General features: G+C 39.5%; 1 protein-coding gene across 3 annotated transcripts in view; it reads right to left on the reverse strand.

Annotated features, from left to right (window-relative positions):
- LOC111219902 (endophilin-A3-like) overlaps positions 1-13,297 on the reverse strand; it is a 75,203-nt gene extending 61,906 nt beyond the window's left edge. For all 3 annotated transcript variants that reach the window (XM_022742759.1, XM_022742751.1, XM_022742767.1), the window contains exon 1: positions 13,129-13,297. In XM_022742759.1, coding sequence (XP_022598480.1) covers positions 13,129-13,173 — 45 coding nt within the window. In that variant the 5' untranslated portion in view covers positions 13,174-13,297. The remainder of the gene's footprint in view (positions 1-13,128) is intronic.
- Between the last annotated feature and the right edge of the window lie 7,331 nt (positions 13,298-20,628).

Below are 20,628 nucleotides of genomic sequence, written 5' to 3' on the forward strand. Positions count from 1 at the left end.
CACCGTTTCCCACTCATAAGCTCCACCAGCTCATTCTTGTCTTCATCCAATCACAACCTGACACACTGGCCTTTAGCCGATCACCTGTAAGCTGTCAAACTTTAAAAGTGTTCTTTCTCTCTGCTGTCATTCAGAACCTACCTCCACCCTTCACCAACTTGCCCATGAATGCCTGACCATCTCTAATTAAACCATCCAATGAGAAGTTTGCCTCTCATGAAATCCTTCCATCCTCAAGCGCTGTCCATCATCACCACCACCAGTGTCTCGTCTCTGGGGGAAGTTTTCTCTAATTGGAAGGACCTTAAACCTATGGACTGCTTTCCATGATGATCCACTTCCTTCCAAAGTCTATTCCTGTTGTTCACAATGAATCCCATTTAACTTCAAATTTCTCATCCTCTTTTGTTCCTTTATAAGTTTCTCCTGATTGAAATAGAATCAGAACTGCGGAAATGTACATTATGGTGAATGTACTGTAAATAGGGATGGTTAAGAGAGCTGGATCCATTTTTGCCTTGCTCTATGACTCAACAGGCACTGGACTAATAACATATACTAGGGATGCTCCAATCACGTTTTTTGCCATCGATATCGATACAGATCATCTTTGAGTGAGATCGGCCGATCCACGGCTGACATAGATAATTTTTAGGGAGACACTGCAGGGCTCCAAACTGTGAATATGTAACTATTTTTTGTGAGTGTGCGAGTTAAAATGACACATGGTTGTTGCATGATCATTATTCATTAGGCTGTTTTGGTGCCCTGCGTGTACTGCATTGTAGTTGAAAGTAGTTTTTTTTTCCTTCACTGGCTCAGTCGGTCTGAATGCCAGTGCAGACAGGGACAGACAGAGACACTGAGCTAACTCAGTACCCGTGGTTGCAGTATGAGGGCAATGCTATATTGTGTGCGTAATGTAAGCAATGTGGCCGTTTTCATTGCAGACAAGTCTAAACTTGTTACCAAGTCAACGCAATTCAAGCGTCAACTCTGCAGGGACTGAGCCCCTGCCCTCTCTTTTCAGGGGGATAACAAAATGGTCATCAGATTAAACTCTGCCTATAACAGAGCCAGGGGTTAAACTGAGCTCCGTCCTCTTCAATATCATATTGTCATATCACACTAGTAATTTCTAAATCTCCCAGTAAACCTAATAGCACGTGAGTAGCATACAGTCTCTAACAATGTGAATAGCGTAATTAGACACAATTAGACATAAAATCATTTTGCATTTTGCTCGTGGTGAGTTCAAAGTTGCTGTGTGATAAGACGCCGACAGACAGAGACAGACTAGACAGAGAAACCTTCAGAGAGTCCTTCAGACCGTCAGGGCAAAGTGAGAAATATACATAAATCTATTATTGTCATTCATTCCCATGATGATGTGTGTGAGTGGGTTACTATGGTTACCACGACGCTCTGTGTAACTCTGAAACTTTGTCATGATTCAGTAACAGGTTTTTAGGTTAGTATGCCTTTACAAAAATCATGAGTCTTATTGTATCTCATTACTAGTGCTGACAGATTAATCTTATTTTCATTATCATCGCGATATGAACATGTGCAATAAAGACAGAGTTTGGACCAGAGTTTTCAAGGCACAGCGCCTGAGCCAAAAGAACCAGAAAAAACAACCACGTTTAGGTGTCGGGCTGCAGCCTCTCACACACACACACACACACGTTGGCGGGTGGAGACCAGTGAGGAATAAACTTTTTACTGGAGCTGACAACAACTACAGTTGTAGCTCTGTGAGTGTCATCAAAACAAAAAGAAATTAGCGTCCTTCATCACACCCAGGGTTTTTCCTGCATGGAGAATTGGGAGGCGGCCGCTTCCGTCAAATTTCATGCCGCCTCCGCCTCCTGACAAAATTCAAGTACTTATTTTCTTGGTACTCGGTGGATTTGACATTTGTAACTGCAATTGCAGCTGTACACCATTACGGTAATGTAGTGGCGCTGTATCGTAATACGTGTATTAGGTAGAGCCATCCGAAATTGCTGGAGAAGAAGAATACAAACGCGCTGGTTTTTCTGCCTGCAACCTGATTTTGCAGCCTGCAAACAGGTGAATGCCACCGGTCACCTGCCATCCGGCCAAAGGTCCTGTATAATACGGGATCGCTCCGTATTTGAAAATAAAAAGATTCTAGTACTTGTTTTCTCAGTACTCGGTGGATTTGAATCAATACTGGATGCAATTTGTACCATATTTTCGTTCATGTTATGTCCTCAAAGTGCTGTGAATAATGAAATGTCAAGTAAAACCAAACCAGTTGACACCTTCTTTCACATAAAAGGTGGCAACCCTACAGATGAATATTATCTCTTTTACATCCAATCACACCCAGCTTCTTGAAAAGTTTCCTCTAAATCAACGTTACATTCCATCGTGGATGTTTTTTTTTTTTTGTTTTTTTTTGCAAAAATGCCTCTTTGCTCTCTTCTGTTGTTTGCCTTTTTTGTCACTCAAAAAATGCTGTGATGTAGCTTGGTAAGAGATGGCAGGATTAACCAAATGATATGCCAGACAGCTGACATGATATGTTGCAGAAAACTTCTGTTAATGTTACAGCTTGTGTTGCATAGAAAATCTAAGTAACCACTAGTTATTTTCTTTTGTAGTTAATGATTAGGCTGCTTTTGCAATGTGACAAAAAAACTGTTTTGAAAACATGGTGCCATGTTGTGTCAAGTGTACATACATAATGAGAATAGCTCATAGCTCGAGTGTCAGGAAACGTGGCCCCCTGAATAACATAGTTGAATAGCCCTGGCATACGTTATATCAGTCTCAAATATTTTGTCAAAGTTCCACCGACATGTTGTTTTGATTTGGTAGCCTGTTGCACACTGGCGCATTGAATCAATGTGGGAGGCAGGACTACACTACACAGCACACAGTATTAACCACAGGTGATCGGTTTTAAGGTGATTGGTGACTAGGAGCATTTATGCCGATCTACCAATCACATATTTTTAATGAAAATCGGGGCATCCCTAACATATACAAACATGATAACTCAGTGGTGCTCAGTGACATGACAAAACAACTGCAAAATGCAATATTAGCAGGAGTGTACTGATGATGAAGTACAAGTCCTTCAGCCCTATCGCATCAGGTTCTGTGACATATTCACCTTCAGGGGGCATTAAATGCATGAACATGCAAAACATCAGCAGTATATTCTATTGATATTCACTGAATAATAAAGTAGAAGTCATTTTATTTTCACAGCGTTTGTAGTTTGTATTTGTACAGCTTCTGCAGCGCAGCCACAGAGCAAAGACAAAGTCTGTTGTGGAAGCTCTACTACCCTTCAACACAGCACAGTGTCCACAGTTTAGGTTTGACTGTTAATTACTGTAGTTTCTATTAGTGTCAGCATTATAATAATATAATTATAATAAGTTATAATAATTTGATTGGCTGAGACCTCACCCACTGGAGCCAATAGAAATATCTGATTCAGTCACGTGACGCTAACGCCACTGGCAAAGAATGCAGGTCAGAATCAATCAATAAACACACAGACAGAAAGCAGCAATGTGCCAGAAAAATGCTAAAACTACTCAGAATACTTAGTAACTTTTAATGTTAGTGTCTAAATATAAGTCAGTGACGACACACGGACGATCAGGGGCTTGATTGAAAGCGCCAATCGTCTAGTTTAAGGAGAAAAAACGGCACGTCTCCACCGCAAACAGTTGCGGAGCCATGACGCTCCACAGACAGTGTAAAACTTGGAAGCGTATATGCTCCCACGGGCTTAAAAGGGTTAAAACAAACAAATATGACAAATTATGCACTGCAGGGCCTTATTCCCCTACAACATGTAGCCCAGTCTTAACTGGTAATCTGTGTTTTACAGTCCAATATAAAGTCTCTAAAAGTGCTCGAGCATCGCGGTAGTACTGCTGTGATAAGCCATTTCTAATTTGCAGAGCTTGCAGAGCACCATGTTCTTCGGTCCCTGCTTAAAATATACATCTAAAGTATAATATATAAAAATACTTTAGGTGATCGTGGGTGAGGATTTTTCGCTTCAGCTTGCTCCTCGGTGGAGTCCATGCTCTAACTAGGTGCAGCCATGTTACTTACTCCTTGCGACGTAATCCATTATGTAAATATGTCGGTTTACATAACGTGCGTCAACATGTCGCCCCAGCCCTAATACATTCTGTTTGACAGCAAAGATCCTCTATACAGAAGATACCACATTACAGGCAGCGCCAATGGTATGAAAAGGGACACAGTTCCGGCCTCCTAAGTGGGCGTTGTCCCCCAACCCCTCCCTCAAGCGAAGGCAACTGGCATGAAATGTGGCAGTAGCTAATATTAAAATCTCTCCCTGTCTAGACTTACCTCTCTGCATCTTTTGGGAAAGAAAAGACAGATCCGTTTTTCTTGTTATTACAGCCCATTGCTGCACAAAGCTCGGGTATTTTTAATACTAATCTATGGATTATTTGTCCCTGCCAAAAGAGTATAACAATAGACAATACAAATAGAATACAAATTTATCAAATCTTTTTTGCCGCTCTTTTGTATCTACTAACATCTGATCAGGTCAAGTCATGTCAATTTAATAGTCTAATAATCTGTTTTAGCAATTGTTAAGCAACGAAACAAGTTTTATTTAAGTTATAAAGTTTAATCCATGTCAATCCAAAAAATAACTAAACTATAATGGTCCATCTAAACATCTGGTTATCGGTTGGCAAACGATGTCGGCAGTTGACAGATCTTGCAAGAGTATGGCACTGAGACAGAGGCAGGTCTCCAATAAAGTTAATTTCTCTGGATTTGTTGATCTGAAAAAATGTCATTTTGATGTCAGAATGTTCTGAGGACGTGTGGCTTGTGAAAACTGGGTCCAATACTTAATTTAGTGACTATGGAGTGAAAAAATCTGTGATAATCTGTGACCTGCTGCTGGTCTCCTAAAGGGGCAGGAGGTGGAGAACCCCATGTGACGTAGATACAGAAAATAAACGGAAATGAAGCGTCTCAGTTTCTCTACTGTCTCTGTTAAGTTAAATCTAGGAGATTCAAGAGGCCCTGTCTGAAAGTCATCTGTCAATGAAGCTCAACAACTACCAAACGACCTGCTGGCTATCTGTCCGAACCTGACATGACGTGATCTCCTAAATCATCTGCGTAGAGACAGTTAGTCTTCTTGGGCAGCAAAATAACTCCACGTTCTTCAAACACCAAAGTTCTACAGAGTGGCGATTCTCCTTCAGCTAAAAAATCTTGGGCCAAGCATAAATTAGGGCTGAAGATGCGGGCGCTCAGTTACACTGTGGTACGAATGACCTGACTCACCTGCTAGCTGACCACTTTACACCGTATATACTGCATTCTTTAATACTCATAACTCCATAACTCCACAGAGCAAACATTGGTATGACAATAGATTAACTAGGTAATGACGACAGTTTATCTCATTTGCAGAATCGTCATTAATTAGCTACAGCTCAGTAAATATGTCAGGGATAGTTGTAATTGTAGTTGGAAAAGCTAAAACTAATCACCCCCTACAACTTGCTGAGACAATTCAAATTAGTTACAATTAAATTCAATTACAATTAAACAATTTTAACTCTTGCAATTTGAAACCTGGTCTAAGGTTTGATCTTTGATGATTCCAGGCTGAGCTTTACATGTTTTACCTGTTGTATATTTGTGGTTACAGTTATTCATGACTTGTTTGGATGCCTGCAGTCACACAGGGAGTTGAAATCTTTCAGAGACTAATCATCATGTTATGACCTGTCAATCCTGGGAAAATATTTTCAGTTCCACAGTAGTGCAGTGCTTAGTTCACATTCTTTAACATCACTCCATTTTTATGATGTACGCTGATACAAACCGATAACCATAAGTGAAATACATGCAATTATTTAATAAAAGTGTAAATTATTTATTTTTCATGTGTAACATATTTTCAAGTATTTACAGAAACTTTAACCAACTCACTTTGTACTTTTATCTGAGAACATTTTTACACAGTGATTTTACTTCTACTGTGGTAAAATGTCTTTTCAGTAACAGTAGTTATTGACTGTTCATGTGCTGACGTGTCAGTGTAGTGTCTCATCTCCAGTCTCTGGAGTTTATGTTACTTTTAGAGTTTATTGCTGCTCTGTCTGAACACACTTAATGTTGTTGTTGTCTTCATCACAGTGTTTAACTTCCTGCTGTAGTCTGTCACTGTCTGTGTACACAGCAGCCTTCAGCCTGATAGGCTATTACTCGTAACGTGTAGCCTATCAGCCGGACATTGCTCCAGACCAAAGAGTGATGACAACAAATTGGGACAGATGGCTGCATTACAGCCAAAGTAACCCAACACACAAAATGCTGAATATTGCCACTGATAATCGGCCAGGCTGATAATCAGTCGACCCCTAGTTTTCCATACATTGTCAGAATGAAAAGACCCAGAATGAACTCCATAAGCAGACGACTTGATTACAATAAGCTAATTATTTAAACAGTATTTGTATATGAATGATTCTGTCCCAGGCTTTTTGATCCATCCATCCAACAGTTGATCACATTGTAAAACAAAGAGTCTATGACATTTATATATTTGTTCATGTTTTACAAAGGCCATAAACAGAGCCATACAACAATGACATAAATCACATCCATACAGGGTTAGTAGCATACTGCTGATAAAGCTGTTAAAAATGTATTTGTATTAGATCTCTTGGATCGCGATATAACCGCTCTTGCAATAATAATGTGATAAATAAATAATATGATAAAACACGATTTTCTAGCCATTAAGGCTGGGATTACACTCTGGTCACGTGACATGCAAGCGAGAGTAGAGCAATCGGCTAAAAGAGGGAGAAAGAACTTGGCACTGCAGAAACTTTAGTGTCAAAGAGGAGCAGTATGTCGGTTGTGTGGAACTATTTCAGCTTTCAAAAAGAAGGTGCAGCACAGTGTCAGGTATTGTGCAGAACCTGCCTTGCTACCGTTGCTACGTCACGGGGCAACACTACTAACCTGTATCAGCACAACAAAGTCATGTATGATAGTTACATGGCTAAAATGCCAGAATCACTGACCAAAATGTGTTAAAACATATGAAGCACCTCCATATGAACGTAATTCAAAACGGCACGGGGAAACTACAGAGTTCACAGGGAAGCATGGTGACCAATCCTGGGTTTGATAAATACACTGGATAAGCGGTACAGCATGCCCTCCCACACATATTTTAGCCAGGTTGTCATACCGGAGCTATGTAAAAAAAATGCAAGATGAGAGTCACAGCGGAGCTGAAAACAGCGAGTTTTTCACTACTATAACTGACATCTGGTCAAGCCGTACAGCAGAGCCGTATCAGAGTCTTACGGTGCATTTCATCAATGAAGACTTTGACCAGCTGGGATCTCCATGAAGAGACCCATGTCTGCATAACGACAGACAATTTTACATGCTTACAAGGCTGTAAACAAATCAGTCAATATACTACTGTGATTGAAGTAGTTAAATACAATTATGTCATTAATTTTGATTCATGCATCATCTTATTTCATCATGACATATAGGCCTGGCCTACAAGAAAGAACAGTTTATGTTTCATCTATCTAATATTGTGTTAGTCATAATATAGAATGATTTATTGCTTGTGTTTGTTGAATAATACAGAAGATAAGGAACTCTAAAAAAGAAACGCATATTAAATCGCAATCGCAGTCACAATATCGGTAAAAAAAATTACAATTACATTACTCTCCTAAATCGTTCAGCCCTACTCAGTACCCAGTAAGGAATATCTCTAGTGGAAAAATGTAGCCTATTCAATTGAACAGTAAAGAATGAAGCCTTTGTAAAAAGTGGTTAAACTACATTATTTCCTGAAGCTCCTCTGTGGCCAACGTCAAAATCATAATTGCACAATGTGCAAAATGTAACATTTGGCAGTTTAGAGGGGCAGAAACATGGACACTGCTCCTGATACCTGTTCTAACTCAGTCAGCGGGTACAGCACTTGGATCACAATGTGGTCATCTGGGACTCTAGACTTATACACAACTCTTATTTTATGTGTATCTGACTGTGCTTCTGGTGTTTGGGGTTTCTGTCAACATACAAGTTTAACACTACATCACAGAGCTTTTAGATTTATTGGAGCCCAAAGATGTCCTTCAGCTCTGCTCATTAGTGGAGATGTATGAACCTCCACACATCAGACATAAGTATTAAATACTTCACTCTGGAACACACCTGTGAATACGTCTGACACTTCACTCGGCTGTCTCCTGGCTAATGAGCTGAAATCCTTATTTTATTTGAATGATTTCTCATTTATCCTTCAGAACATGTGACTCTGTGAAATGGTCTGTTGATATGTGGTTTTAACAAAAGATTTTAAGTTATTGTCTCATAAAGAAAAAGTACAGGGTAGAAGCTGATGTGAAGTATAATTCAAACAGAAGACAAAGATCATTATGTGCACCATTACATTGAACCACCATCAGCCCAGAGAGCTGCAAGTGCAATGCCAATGAGGAGGACACACTGGGTTTGTTGTGTGTGCTATAGAAGGTAAAACAGAGAATAAGGCTCACTTTATGTTTTTCTGTCCTGCCTCCTACGATGTAAGAGCTGTACTTTTTAGTAAAATGACCTCTATCTATGCTCATTTCTTCTGGCCTGATGTTTATGAAAAACTTGAGCTGTGCTTTAGAAGGGGAACTTTCTTTCTTCTTTTCTTTTCTAGGTTATTTGCCCTGTTTGGGAGAGGAGAATATTTTGTTTATGACCTGTAAAATATCATGTCATTTTGTAATGAAATGAAGTTTGTGAGAACTGTAACTGTATTTTGGTGTCTTATGAGGGTTGAGCTAAATAAATAATATAGCTTGGCGGCCCGCCCAAATTAAGTCTCTGTGTGGGAAACACTCCAGTGTCTCCCTGGGGGTATTCCATCAACATCGCTAAGGAAATCTGTGCTTTCTTGAATAAGCCCAGTTAGAATTAATATTGACTCTCACTTCAGGCTCAAGCCATTCCATTAACAAAATTTAGCCGAGCCTAGTCAATGTTAACTCAAACCACGCTTGAACAAGCTGCATTACGCTACACTATTCAAGCAGTGGAGCAAACCCTACTGATTAGGGTTACCACCGATCCTGTATAATACATGAATAATGTATGTATGTTGTATGCAAGTAAAACTAAACCAGTTACAGCTACAGGTGGACTGGAGAAGTTTATCAATGAGCAGTAACTGACGAGCGCTGCATGAGAAAATACATATATGCTCACCTTCTTCAGGTGAAGTCAGTAATACAGCGCTCCTATAGCTCACCTGGCCACCAGTTTACACAAAACTCCAGTGGCATGGGTTTGAGCCCGACCTGTGGCATTTCCTGCATGTTATCCTCTCTCTCCCTGTGGCTATCAGAATAAAGGCAATGAATGTTTAATTAATTATATATTGCCAAACACAGCTGATATTATAGTCTTTGTTAGCCTATTTTACACAATAACCAATGTAGATAACGAGGCAATAATCAGCAGATTGATCATGCTAATATTCCATCCATTCACTTAGATTTTAGCTGAAGGTTAAGATAGTTTAATAGTTTAATAGTTTAATTTATTTTATAATTCCAAATTATGATTGATAGACTATTAATATGACAATGAACAATTTCAAACCTCTACATAAATAACCATATCAATCTATCCTGTATAATTCATAAACATACAGCTACACATTTAAAGAAAACATGTTTTTTGTTACTGACGAAAAAAGTATAAAGTGTAAGTAACTATCCTTTTGTATTTAAGAGCCACATCTAATGTAAATCTAATGACTCCTTTGCTTTGCTGCTAACAGCTGCGGGTATATCAATTACACTGTTAAGTGACTAACCCTAGTTTCCAAACACGAACATGAAAAAAGTGATGAGAGCGCAAAAAGACACTTGATGGAACTGTCTTTTGAGATTCTGTTTCCGGTCGTTGGAAATTAATTAAGCAATATCACATGATAGAGAGTGAAGTTGTATTGAATATCAGTATGGCCATGATTCAGTTGTAGGTGAGAGGCTGCAGAAGACAAATGTTTTTATACAACAGTTCTACGAGTGCCATATTAGTTAAGCATCAACAGATTATGATTTGTTTGTTTATTTCATCATTTATTTGGCAACACCAACACAAACGGGACTGGTACTGGACTGTTGCTAAGCAACACATAAACATTTTCCGGACTAGCACAGTTCACACTAGCTTGCTGATTTGTTTACACGTTACCTCAAGTGTGCACTGAACTATCCAGGCTTCTTCCCTTCATCCTCTCCTGACAACCAGACATCATTTAATACAAATGTTATTTCTGGAAATATTTTCATCTTTTCAAAGTTTGTTACAATCTAAAACAGATTACGACCATGAATGTAATGCTGATTAACAGTAGGGCTGTCCCAAACGATTATTCTTTAAACGATTAATCTAGCGATTATTTTTTCGATTATTCGACTAATCTAACGATTATTTTTTTTTATTAACCTAACAGTAATTTTATTGCAATTATTTTCCAGTTAGTCATTTAATATAACAATTTGCCCCGTCCAACACACACAAACGAAGATGCACTTTGCAGAGTCTGCAGACTACCGCACTGTTGGTGTCAAGATTAAAGTATTCCCAAACTTTGGAGGACCGTGTGCAAGCCTTTTTTGCCGCGTGTTGATCCACATGCTCCGTCTTACTGCTGGTAGACGCCGCCATGTTGTTCAAATAGATTACACAGACGCAAATCATTCACGTAGTCAATGACTTCAATTACGTCACCGCGTTGTCCCAGCCTTTGCGCTGCGCTTGTATCCGGGTAAACCAAAGACGATGGATATAAACGGTCCCATTAGAAAGTTCCGGTTTTGTTCTATGAACATTTACCCTGTGTGGTTTTACACGACGCGTCGACACTAAAATTCCACGTCGAATAATTTTTATAATCGACAACGTCGATTATGTCGGATAATCATCCCAGCCCCAATTAACAGTTAATGGAACACCTGTAAAGCAGAGTGATACATGCAGTTGAAATAATAACTGCCTCTTTCTGAACACCTCCAAGACCAAGAAGATGGTCATGGACTTTCAGAGGCCTGGGCCCACCCTTCAGCCAGTAAACATTCGAGGGAAGGATATTGAGGTGGTGCACACTTATAAATACCTAGGTGTGCACCTGGATAGTATGGACAGTATCCCTGAACACGGATGCCATCTACCTGAAGGGGCAGAGCCGGCTCTTTTTCCTCAGGAGGTTCAGGTCCTTTGACGTCTACAATGAAATGCCGCACATGTTTTATCAGGCAGTGGTGGTCAGTGTACTTTTTTATGCTGCAGTCTGCTGGGGCAGCAGCATGTCAGACATGAACAAAGAGACTGGACAAAGTGGTCAAAAAGGCTGGGTCTGTGCTTGGCAGTAGTCTGGACTCACTCAGGACTATTGTGGAGAGACACATGCAATGTAAGATGGAGGCCATCTTGGACAATACCAACCATTCTCTCCACAACATTCTGGCAGGACAGAGAATCAGCTACAGCTGCAGTAAATGTCTCATCTCACTGCGCTGCAGAACAGAGAAGTTCAGGAGATCCTTTGTTCCCACTGCCATCAGGCTATACAACACCTCAGCCAAAGGAAGTGGACTAATCTAATTATTATTGTTTATTTATTTTTAACTGTTTTTTATTATCAACAATGAGCTAATGGACACATGAATGAATGAATGTTATCTATCTATCTATCTATCTATCTATCTATCTATCTATCTATCTATCTATCTATCTATCTATCGCAATCAGGATATTTGGCATAGATAGGTTTGAAATTTTGCAAACGTATCAGGAACACCTAACAGATGGACCAGAAGCCTGGAAGAAAAACCTCATGCCAAACTCCAGTCTAATCCAATCCATTTCCACCTGAAAATCTGGTGTTGGCTCGCCAGCAAATGTTCTTAAAGGTTTAAACAACACTTAAGACCTTTGTGATTCTATGAGAGCCAGTGCTCATTTAGACAAACCGATGATCCACCAGGCAACATTTGTCTCCAATGACATGTTATCTAAATGTTAGAGCTGGTTCACAGTTACTCACGGCCACCCACCCTGGTGTATTTTGGGGCAGGAGACTTTGGGAATAACAGGCCAATCCCTACCCAGTGGTATTCTCATAAGTAACGTTAAAGTGTATTGAATTTGAGTCTGGGTCAAAATTTAGAATGGTCCTACATGTCTTAATTTGAAACACTTGACTGTCTACAGAGGGCAGCTCTGTAACTACTCCTCCAGAAGGCGAACAATATACACCCTCAGGTGATCCAGACCTTAGATAACATCTGGACAGAATACAGTTAGCTTAAACCGACCGTATATAAACCGCCGTTAATAGTTACTACAGCTTACATGTGGTCTGAAGGTCTCAGATTTAGAGATTCAGAGGCGGTTATCGCTCCTTTAGAGATCACGATACGTAAAACAACAACATGTTAATGCAGGTGTGTTAAGTGTTGTAACATAGCTAAAGAATATTATCATTAAATAAGCAAAGATTTTCGTTTATTACACTTTTCTAAAATCTTTCCCCCTAAATAGTATAACCACAGTATTTCCCACTGATTCTAGTTTGGGAACAACTAGAACCAGGTCAAACGTGAAATGTGACGTGCTGTTAAACTGAGAACTTAGAGGTCAATAATAGAACCGAAACATCCATGGGAGTTCAGTTTTTCCTAAACGCTGTTGAATTATGTCAAACCACGAATGTGTGATTCCCTGTGTGTGAGAGTCCGTTTAATTTTGAGATTTTTCAACGGAGTTTGGTGTGACGTTGCCTCCCTACAACACCAACTTATCCGAATGAAAAAAGTAACGATACACAGAGAGCTTAAAATGCATTTAAACTGCATCTGAATCGGCGATACAATGTCACACAGTTAAAAGTAAGAATTTAAAGTTGGTTACTTTTAACATTTTCTAATCACCTGAAACCTAATTTCGTTTACCGTTAGCTACGTGGTCCACATCCAATCAATTGTTGTTATGAACGAGCAATAACAGGCGTCTCCATACCTGACTGGCTTTGTGGAACTGCTTCTTTAGTCCGGCCACAGACATCCTGTAACGTGTGACGCTTCACTTCTGCATGAAATGTTCCTCAAAATACTGAATAAACTGGTGATATCTACGTTAGAGAAATCTCAAACCGAGTATACAACACTGCACTTATCGGTCACCACCGCTCAAGATTGCAGCAAGACCTGAGTCAAGTTATCGCCGCAAAGCTTGACAATACCAGAAATACTTTTATCATCTTCAAAATAAAAGTGTCATCTCAAACACTGAAAATTGGCCTTTCTTCCTTAATGTTATTGCTTTTCTAACAAGGATATGACTATTGTTTTACTGTGTGTCATTGCGACTGGTTTTGTGACCAATCCACTTTTACTGTTTTCCACTATTCTCTATTCTCTATATGGTTAGATATATGTGATTTCTATACAAAAGCCCTTTTTTGTAATGTGAACTAGAGATACAGTAATTACTTCCTCAATAGAAGGTCCAATTGGCTGAACATACTCCATACACTAACACAAATAAGTCTGTTAAAAAACTACACTCTTGGGCTTTTCCAATAATTGCAGAGTAGCCTACATACTACATATAGCATTTAAATATCATTGTGTAATTTTCGCAAGGATACGTAACTTGTTGAAAGTTTGTCGAACACTGGCCCGTTTCGGTTTTATTTTGAAACTACTGACCGGAAACGTGATGTACGTAGTCTTGCTTCATTTATCGAGTGGCGGAGGAGCAGAGGGTTTCCTGAATCGCAGAGATGTCGCCACTTCTAAAAGCCCATTGGCTGACAGCTGCTCGTGCGGAGGAAACCGCGGTGGAGAGGAATGATGACTTCAAAAGCGTCGGAAATATCTTGACAAACAACTGTTGGAAAAAGACAGGATTAAGCTAGCTCTGTAGCCGATAAAAATGACTTTTCACAGAAATAAGTGCAGTCTACTTGTCAGTGAAGTAAGAGACTCTGTTTAGTTAAATTCACAAGGGGTGGTACTTTCAACCTTCACAATACTCACACATTTTTGACTTAATGTCCCATTTTCTTTATGTCTTCTCATAAGTTAAGACACTTAATAAATATACATTAGCTGAGCTAGCCAAAATTTGGCGAATAAACCATTCAATTTGTCCACCTGTCGTGGACATATACATCACTGTTAAACATGTCTACATTACAATATTAAGATGAAAATTGTTTCTGAAAGCTATGATTTGTTAAACAGCATTATTTGTTTTCTTTCAAGATATAAACAAATAAAATATTGTATGTAAACCATCTGTTTTTAATGTTTTATTTTGGAGAAGACTGATGCAGTTTTTAATTTGCATATAATTGCCCCCCACTTAGCTACTGAACACACTAGATTATAGGCTACAGATATTTCACAGGATGATTGAATTATTTTAAAAATGTCAATATGACAGGGTAGACCCATGCATAACAGGGTGGGCACAAAAAAAACAAATTATGAGAAAATATTAAACTGAAACATTTATTCAACTATTAAAATGCATTCTCAATCTATTTCAAATAAATCATTTCCCCCACAGAATTGAATTGGGTGTATAAAAAATGTGATGATTCACATGAACACAGATTCTTGAACAAACATCTTAGAAACTTAAAAACAAAATTTTTAAATGTGATGATTTGACTATATGTTACACACACATTTAATAAGCACTGCATGGACAGAGCAAAATGTCATGTATCCTCATACAAATCTGAAGAAAACTAGAACATACACTGTTGCTCATGAAGTTGGAATTAAATATTTTTTTAAATATTTTTTTAGTGCCAAACAAATGTTATGCATGAATTCATTTCACCTGGGTAATTGGGACACATAATGTAATCACTGATTACTAATGCATTTAAATGGAATAAACAGAGGAGGATTGTGTCTGAAAACAAAATTATTCCAACTTTATGGGCAACAGTGTATATCTCAAGAGACAAAAAATGCTTTTTATTCCTCCGTGCCTGCAACTGCCAGAGCTAGAGACTCAAAATGTCTGCAGTTAAAAAGCCCTCTGAGTACCTTATATGTTAATGTATGCTCTCATACAATATATTCTATCCGTCTCCAACATATTCATTTTCCATGTTGTGATTAAACTTGAGAAGATGTTCATATTTTGTCAACATTGTCTTAGAACATTTTTCATCTCCCCACATGTACACTGAGATAGGTCCTGGCGGTTGTAAAGCAGCCTCAATGCAACAGCTGGAGGACAAACAGTCCTCATTTTGAGTAAAAACGACTCCTGAAGTTCTGCTGAGGTTAATTTGACTTGAAGCCAAATCAAGTTGATAGTTGATCTTCCAAACTTACAGTAATTTTAGTCTGTTAATGGCAAATAGCGTGGCGAAACGGCAAGTGGTATATAAGGAGGGCAGGCAGGCTCTGAGGTGGAGTTCTGGCAGCAGAGTGGGATGGCAGAACACACAGAAGAACACAGGAACTCTGGAGACTTTGAGGTTGGCAAAGCCACGAGGCCCACTGGCAAAATCTGAACGCAAGAAAAAACGCAGGTAAGGAAAGCTCAAAAGCTGTGTCACTGCAAGGCTGCAGACTGGCAGCAACAAAACCTGCAGGCAAACGACACACTAAAGAACACTGGAAACTAGAGCATGAGTAGCACTACCGTTGGACAGAACTATCTAGCACAGGAGTGGAGTCTTGACCAGGTGCTTCGAACAAAGCCTGTTCCTTCTGTTCACAATAATTTCCTTTTGATTTCAAACTTCTCATATTAGTCTCTCCTGATTCAAATGTCTAAAATGATAATCGTCTTGAGTCCTCAGCAAAAAGAGGAACAGCTGGGCTTCTGTTGTAGACAACAGAAAATGACCAGACTCCATATTATTTGTTTCTACAGCCAAGAATGTAAAGGCTCCTAACTGATCCACAACCTGCCCCTTTACTTCCAGGACTTTAAGAAGAGGGTGGTATTGCCAGATGTTTCCTCACAACAGTTTTAAACATCACAAGGGCTGTGTCATGTATGTTTTAACAGGTCTAGTTTAACTTTGAGATCTCATGGTCTAAATGTATTTTATTTATGTTCTGTGCCACTTGCACCGCGTCAGTATTTGGTTGTGTTTTCTCACTTTGCTGCGTAATTTCTAGACACTGTGCCTGTGGTTGAAAAGTTTTTTTTTCTGAGAAAGGTTGTAACTGAGTAAAGGGACCTGACATATCTGAGCAGCAGCCATGATAAGAGCTGGTCCACTTCTCTTAATAAGGAAAGGAGCTTCCTATCTTATCTCCTTTAGCATAAGAAACCCCTCACCTTCCTTTACAAAAGAAGAGGAGAAATGCTGTCACACAATTCCTTGCTGCAAACATTTAAAGTGACACACTGTTGTAGTTTCACCACAGCAAACCCACGTAAATGCAGAAACAACAGAGCAGCTGTTTTATGTTTCTGACACAATCCAGAACTGATGGAACTCCTTGTCTGAAGCCGAAATCCATGAATATAGATTCATTCTCTTTTAATCATTTAGGAGTCATCATGAAGAACAAGCAGGTTGAATTTATAGTTAGTAATAACATCATCATAACTAAATACTATAGTCTATAAATAAATGTTGTTGCACTAAATCCCCTCCCATTGTGTAAAGCACTAAAAATGAATTTTCTCTACTTAACAAATGTATAAAAATGCCAGGACAGTCTGTACTTATGTCTGAATATAATTTATTCTGATCTCTCGCTCAGTTCATTATTTCGACTGAATTATTATTTTAATGGCTCAACCTTTATTTGTATTTTTCCTTCATAGTATCTTATTTCAACATTTCAATCCTCACCTCACCTAACCTTATCAGGAACATGTGATTGGTCTTCTGCACCAGCAGGGGGCAGCACATGACTGCAGAGGAGCAGATATCAGAACCAGTGAAGGTCTGGTTCCCAGCAGCAGGGGGCAGACTTGCAGCAGGTCCCACTGTGGTGAAGCTGGATGATTATTAGATTTTAATTTGTGTACACAGCTGAATGAAGGCTGCAGGCCATCAGACTGGTTATCATCAGTCAGCTGAGATTTTATCTGTGAATTGAATGTTGAATTTTGAATTGAATTTAGTGTCTTTCTTTATTGTATAAAACTTCACATCTTAATGTGAAATCTTAATGATCCTAAAGGTGGTTGTAAGAGCTATGCACAAGATATAGTGATTTCATGGCAGGATGTACTGGGGGGACATACTTTCTCTCCTCTCCACCTCCAGCTCCTCTCTTCCTCCCTCGGCCTGCAGAGTATTTCGAAGAACAAAAGTCATCTGCTGTCCATCTGGCTGCTGAGCTGGTAATACCCCCTCATATTCTTCAGCTTCCCAAGCACCAAGCCCCCCCCCCCCTGACAGCTTCATCCCCATCCCAGGAGTGAGAGGTGGGATCCGGTGTCAATGCCCCAGAAAGACCCCTCTCTCTGGAACATGTGGCAGGATCAGCCTCAGTGTTGTTTGCAGGGCTCAGTTTCACTGTTTGGGTTCTCACAGTAATGTGCGCATATCCACATATCATTCCAGGTGCTGCTTTAGAATCTAACTTTCAGGAAAGCAATCAGGTGATGTGTTCTCATGTTTGGTTTACATCACACTGAAGACTGTCAAACTGAACTGAAGAAGTTTGAAGCTTTTCACTTTTACCCCAGAGACACTGCAGCTCTGGGAATGATCAATAATGAAGATTTTTTATATTAGCAATAGATCAGTTGACTGTAATAATGTAATGTAATGTGAAAGGTGTTGACTATAGAGTTATCAAACAGCTCCTGCCTTTTAGCCCCTTTCAGCTCATTGTTTTGGTTTTACTGCTGCAGCTCTGACCTCTGACCTGCCCAACTCCAAATGCAGATCAAGTCAGGAACATGCTCCACTTTCAGGAGCATTCAGCAGCTGAAGAGCCAGATGTTTTTGATGGTGACCAATAAACAGACGAGTAGAGAGTTAACACTGGATAGAGACATGATAACACTGCTCCATGTCTGCTGAATGTGTAATTAAGAAATTGTTTGGATTGAAAAAATAATTCAAGACAGGAAATTTACTCCCAGACCACAACTCAGGCGGCTGTGGCTCAGGAGGTGGGGCGGGTTGGTGGTTTGATCCCCTGCTCCTCCAGTCCACATGTCGAAGTGTCCTCAGGCAAGATACTGAACCCCAAACTGCTCTTGATGGCTGTTCCATCAGTGTAGGCGTGTGATGTGTGAATGTGTGAGTGAATGGATTATTACCCAAGGAAGGCTCCGTGCTTAAAGATGGTGGCAGCAGCACTGGCATTGTGGATACACAAAAACATGAGCAGTTCTGTAAGGTCGACATTACAAAACAGGTGAGGTAAGTGATGTGGTCTAGAGAGTCTGACAGGTGTGTCAGCTCGTTCCTTCCTTCTGTATTATCGCTGGTCAAGCTGACTGTTCACAGACTGAAACGAGCTCAGGCCTCCAGGAAACGTCCTGCTGCTCTTGGCAGAATGTTCTTTTATTTACAGCTTGTTTCACTGCCCCAAGTGTACAAAAATAAATGAATAAAACTTTAAGTCATTTAATCTAATATTTATCTATCTTTTAAAACAAATGAAAAAAGCTGACAGATAAAAGGATTTTTTTCTCACTTCTTTTAAGACAATGACAATAAATTCTACAAATTTGAAAAAATCTTTGCACACTGACAAATGTCTTCAGTCATTTGAAGATAAAAAAAGAAAAAAAGACTCAATTAGATTAATTTCTGTCAGTCAAAATAATCCTTACAAGAAAAGAAGAAAAACACGTGTTTGCAGATCCTCCACAGGTAGAGCAGCTGAAGCCGTAGATGTCTGTAAACAGGATGGATGTTCACAACGGACAATTCACTTTTGTTTTCTCTTCCAAATAATTTTGACTGAACCTGTTTGAAGGGATCTCAGAAACCTGTTTGTAGGTCAGCCCAGTGTCATCACATTCAGTCTGAACTCAGCTTTAGGACAGAGGTAGGGTCGAATAGGATCAAGACAAGATAGTGATGAACAGATTCAGGCTTCAGTGTTCCTGTGTATCTTCTAAAAGTTTAACATGTTTTCTTTGGTCTGTGGTCAGAATCAATCTGTTCCTAAACACTGCAGGTTTATTTCAGCAAACTGTTGCAGGGAAGGATCCATGCTTCTTAAAAATAGCCCTAAAGATGCAAGTCGTTCCAGATACAGATACAGCTCTGTGGAGGAAGTTGAGCAAGTGCACCACCTCTTCAGATGAGCCAGGTTCTCTGCTGAATATTGTCGCCTACATACAACACACAGGAGGGACTGAAATAACCCATTGTGCCCTCTCTGAGTGGTACTAGATTTCTGCAACGTACCAGAGAAAAAGGATGGGGGCCACTTGTCAGAACTGGGTTTTTCAGCTCCTAAGTGATGAGGAACAGCTCTGCAGGCTTGCTAATGTACAGTAAATGTGATGGGTGGGTTGAATTGTTGAGTTATGCAAGGCTTTCAGCACTCTGTAATAGTGCAATACTTTGGCATGTTGTGTAACAGATTTGTCCTCCTCGCTTTTTCAATATGGGTCCAACAATACTTCCACTGTCCCTGGTCCATTTTCATCCATGCCCTTTAACTTTGCATAGCAGCATCGCAGCGATTAATTCAACTCTTCAATAACCGTGAGAGCTTTTTTCAGGTCATGTAGTGTGATGCCATTTTGAGGCAATGCAAATTTTACTCTCTGCTGAATGTGACTACAGTGTCTCTTCCATTTTATTGAGCCAGAAGAAAAGATCACAAAATCAAAACACTAGTAATTCAGTTCCAACAAATAAACTCCTGCCTGCTGGAAGTTTCTCACCTTCACTTCTTCTACGCTCTATGCGGGTCTGTGTTCCACTCTCCTTTTAGAAACAGGTATTAAAAACAAAGAAGTGTATTTATTTGACCTTTATTAGTGCCACAGTGGGGAAACAGCAGCAAAGTGGACAGTACGAAGTAAGAAAAACAGATTTCCAAATGATAAATTTATCGACAATAAGTCATCTGAAGTCTGTAGTTAATGAAGGTTTAGAAGCAGCTGAACATGTCTGATGGCGAAGTCTTCTGTTCTTGGTCAGTGTGTTTCAAACACTCATAGAAAGATGAGCTGCAGTGAATCACTGTCAGATTCACTCAGTCGAGTCAAAGTTGATAAAATAAAGTGCTGATGACTCCATTTGATTCCTGCCTCAGTTTTATCACCTGATGTGACCTGTGTGAGTGTCAGTGGATCCACTGCTGATTACAGCTGTAGAGTTAGCTCGTAATTATACTGTTGGTTTTAAATTTTAATGGTCGACACGAAATGCTCCAAATTTATATTAAACCATCTGATTCATGCATCTCCAGAAATAAAGTCAAAACATGGACACATTGTCATCACTGCCCTCCTCAGATCAAATGAGTGTTCAATATATGTGACATTGTGGGTGACACCATTTTATCCTGTAGTGATCACTAGTCTGTAGTGAAATACAGG

Source organism: Seriola dumerili, unplaced genomic scaffold (assembly GCF_002260705.1).
Source record: "Seriola dumerili isolate Sdu_G_001 unplaced genomic scaffold, Sdu_1.0 BDQW01000003.1, whole genome shotgun sequence".
In the NCBI taxonomy this organism is placed as follows: Eukaryota; Metazoa; Chordata; class Actinopteri; order Carangiformes; family Carangidae; genus Seriola; species Seriola dumerili.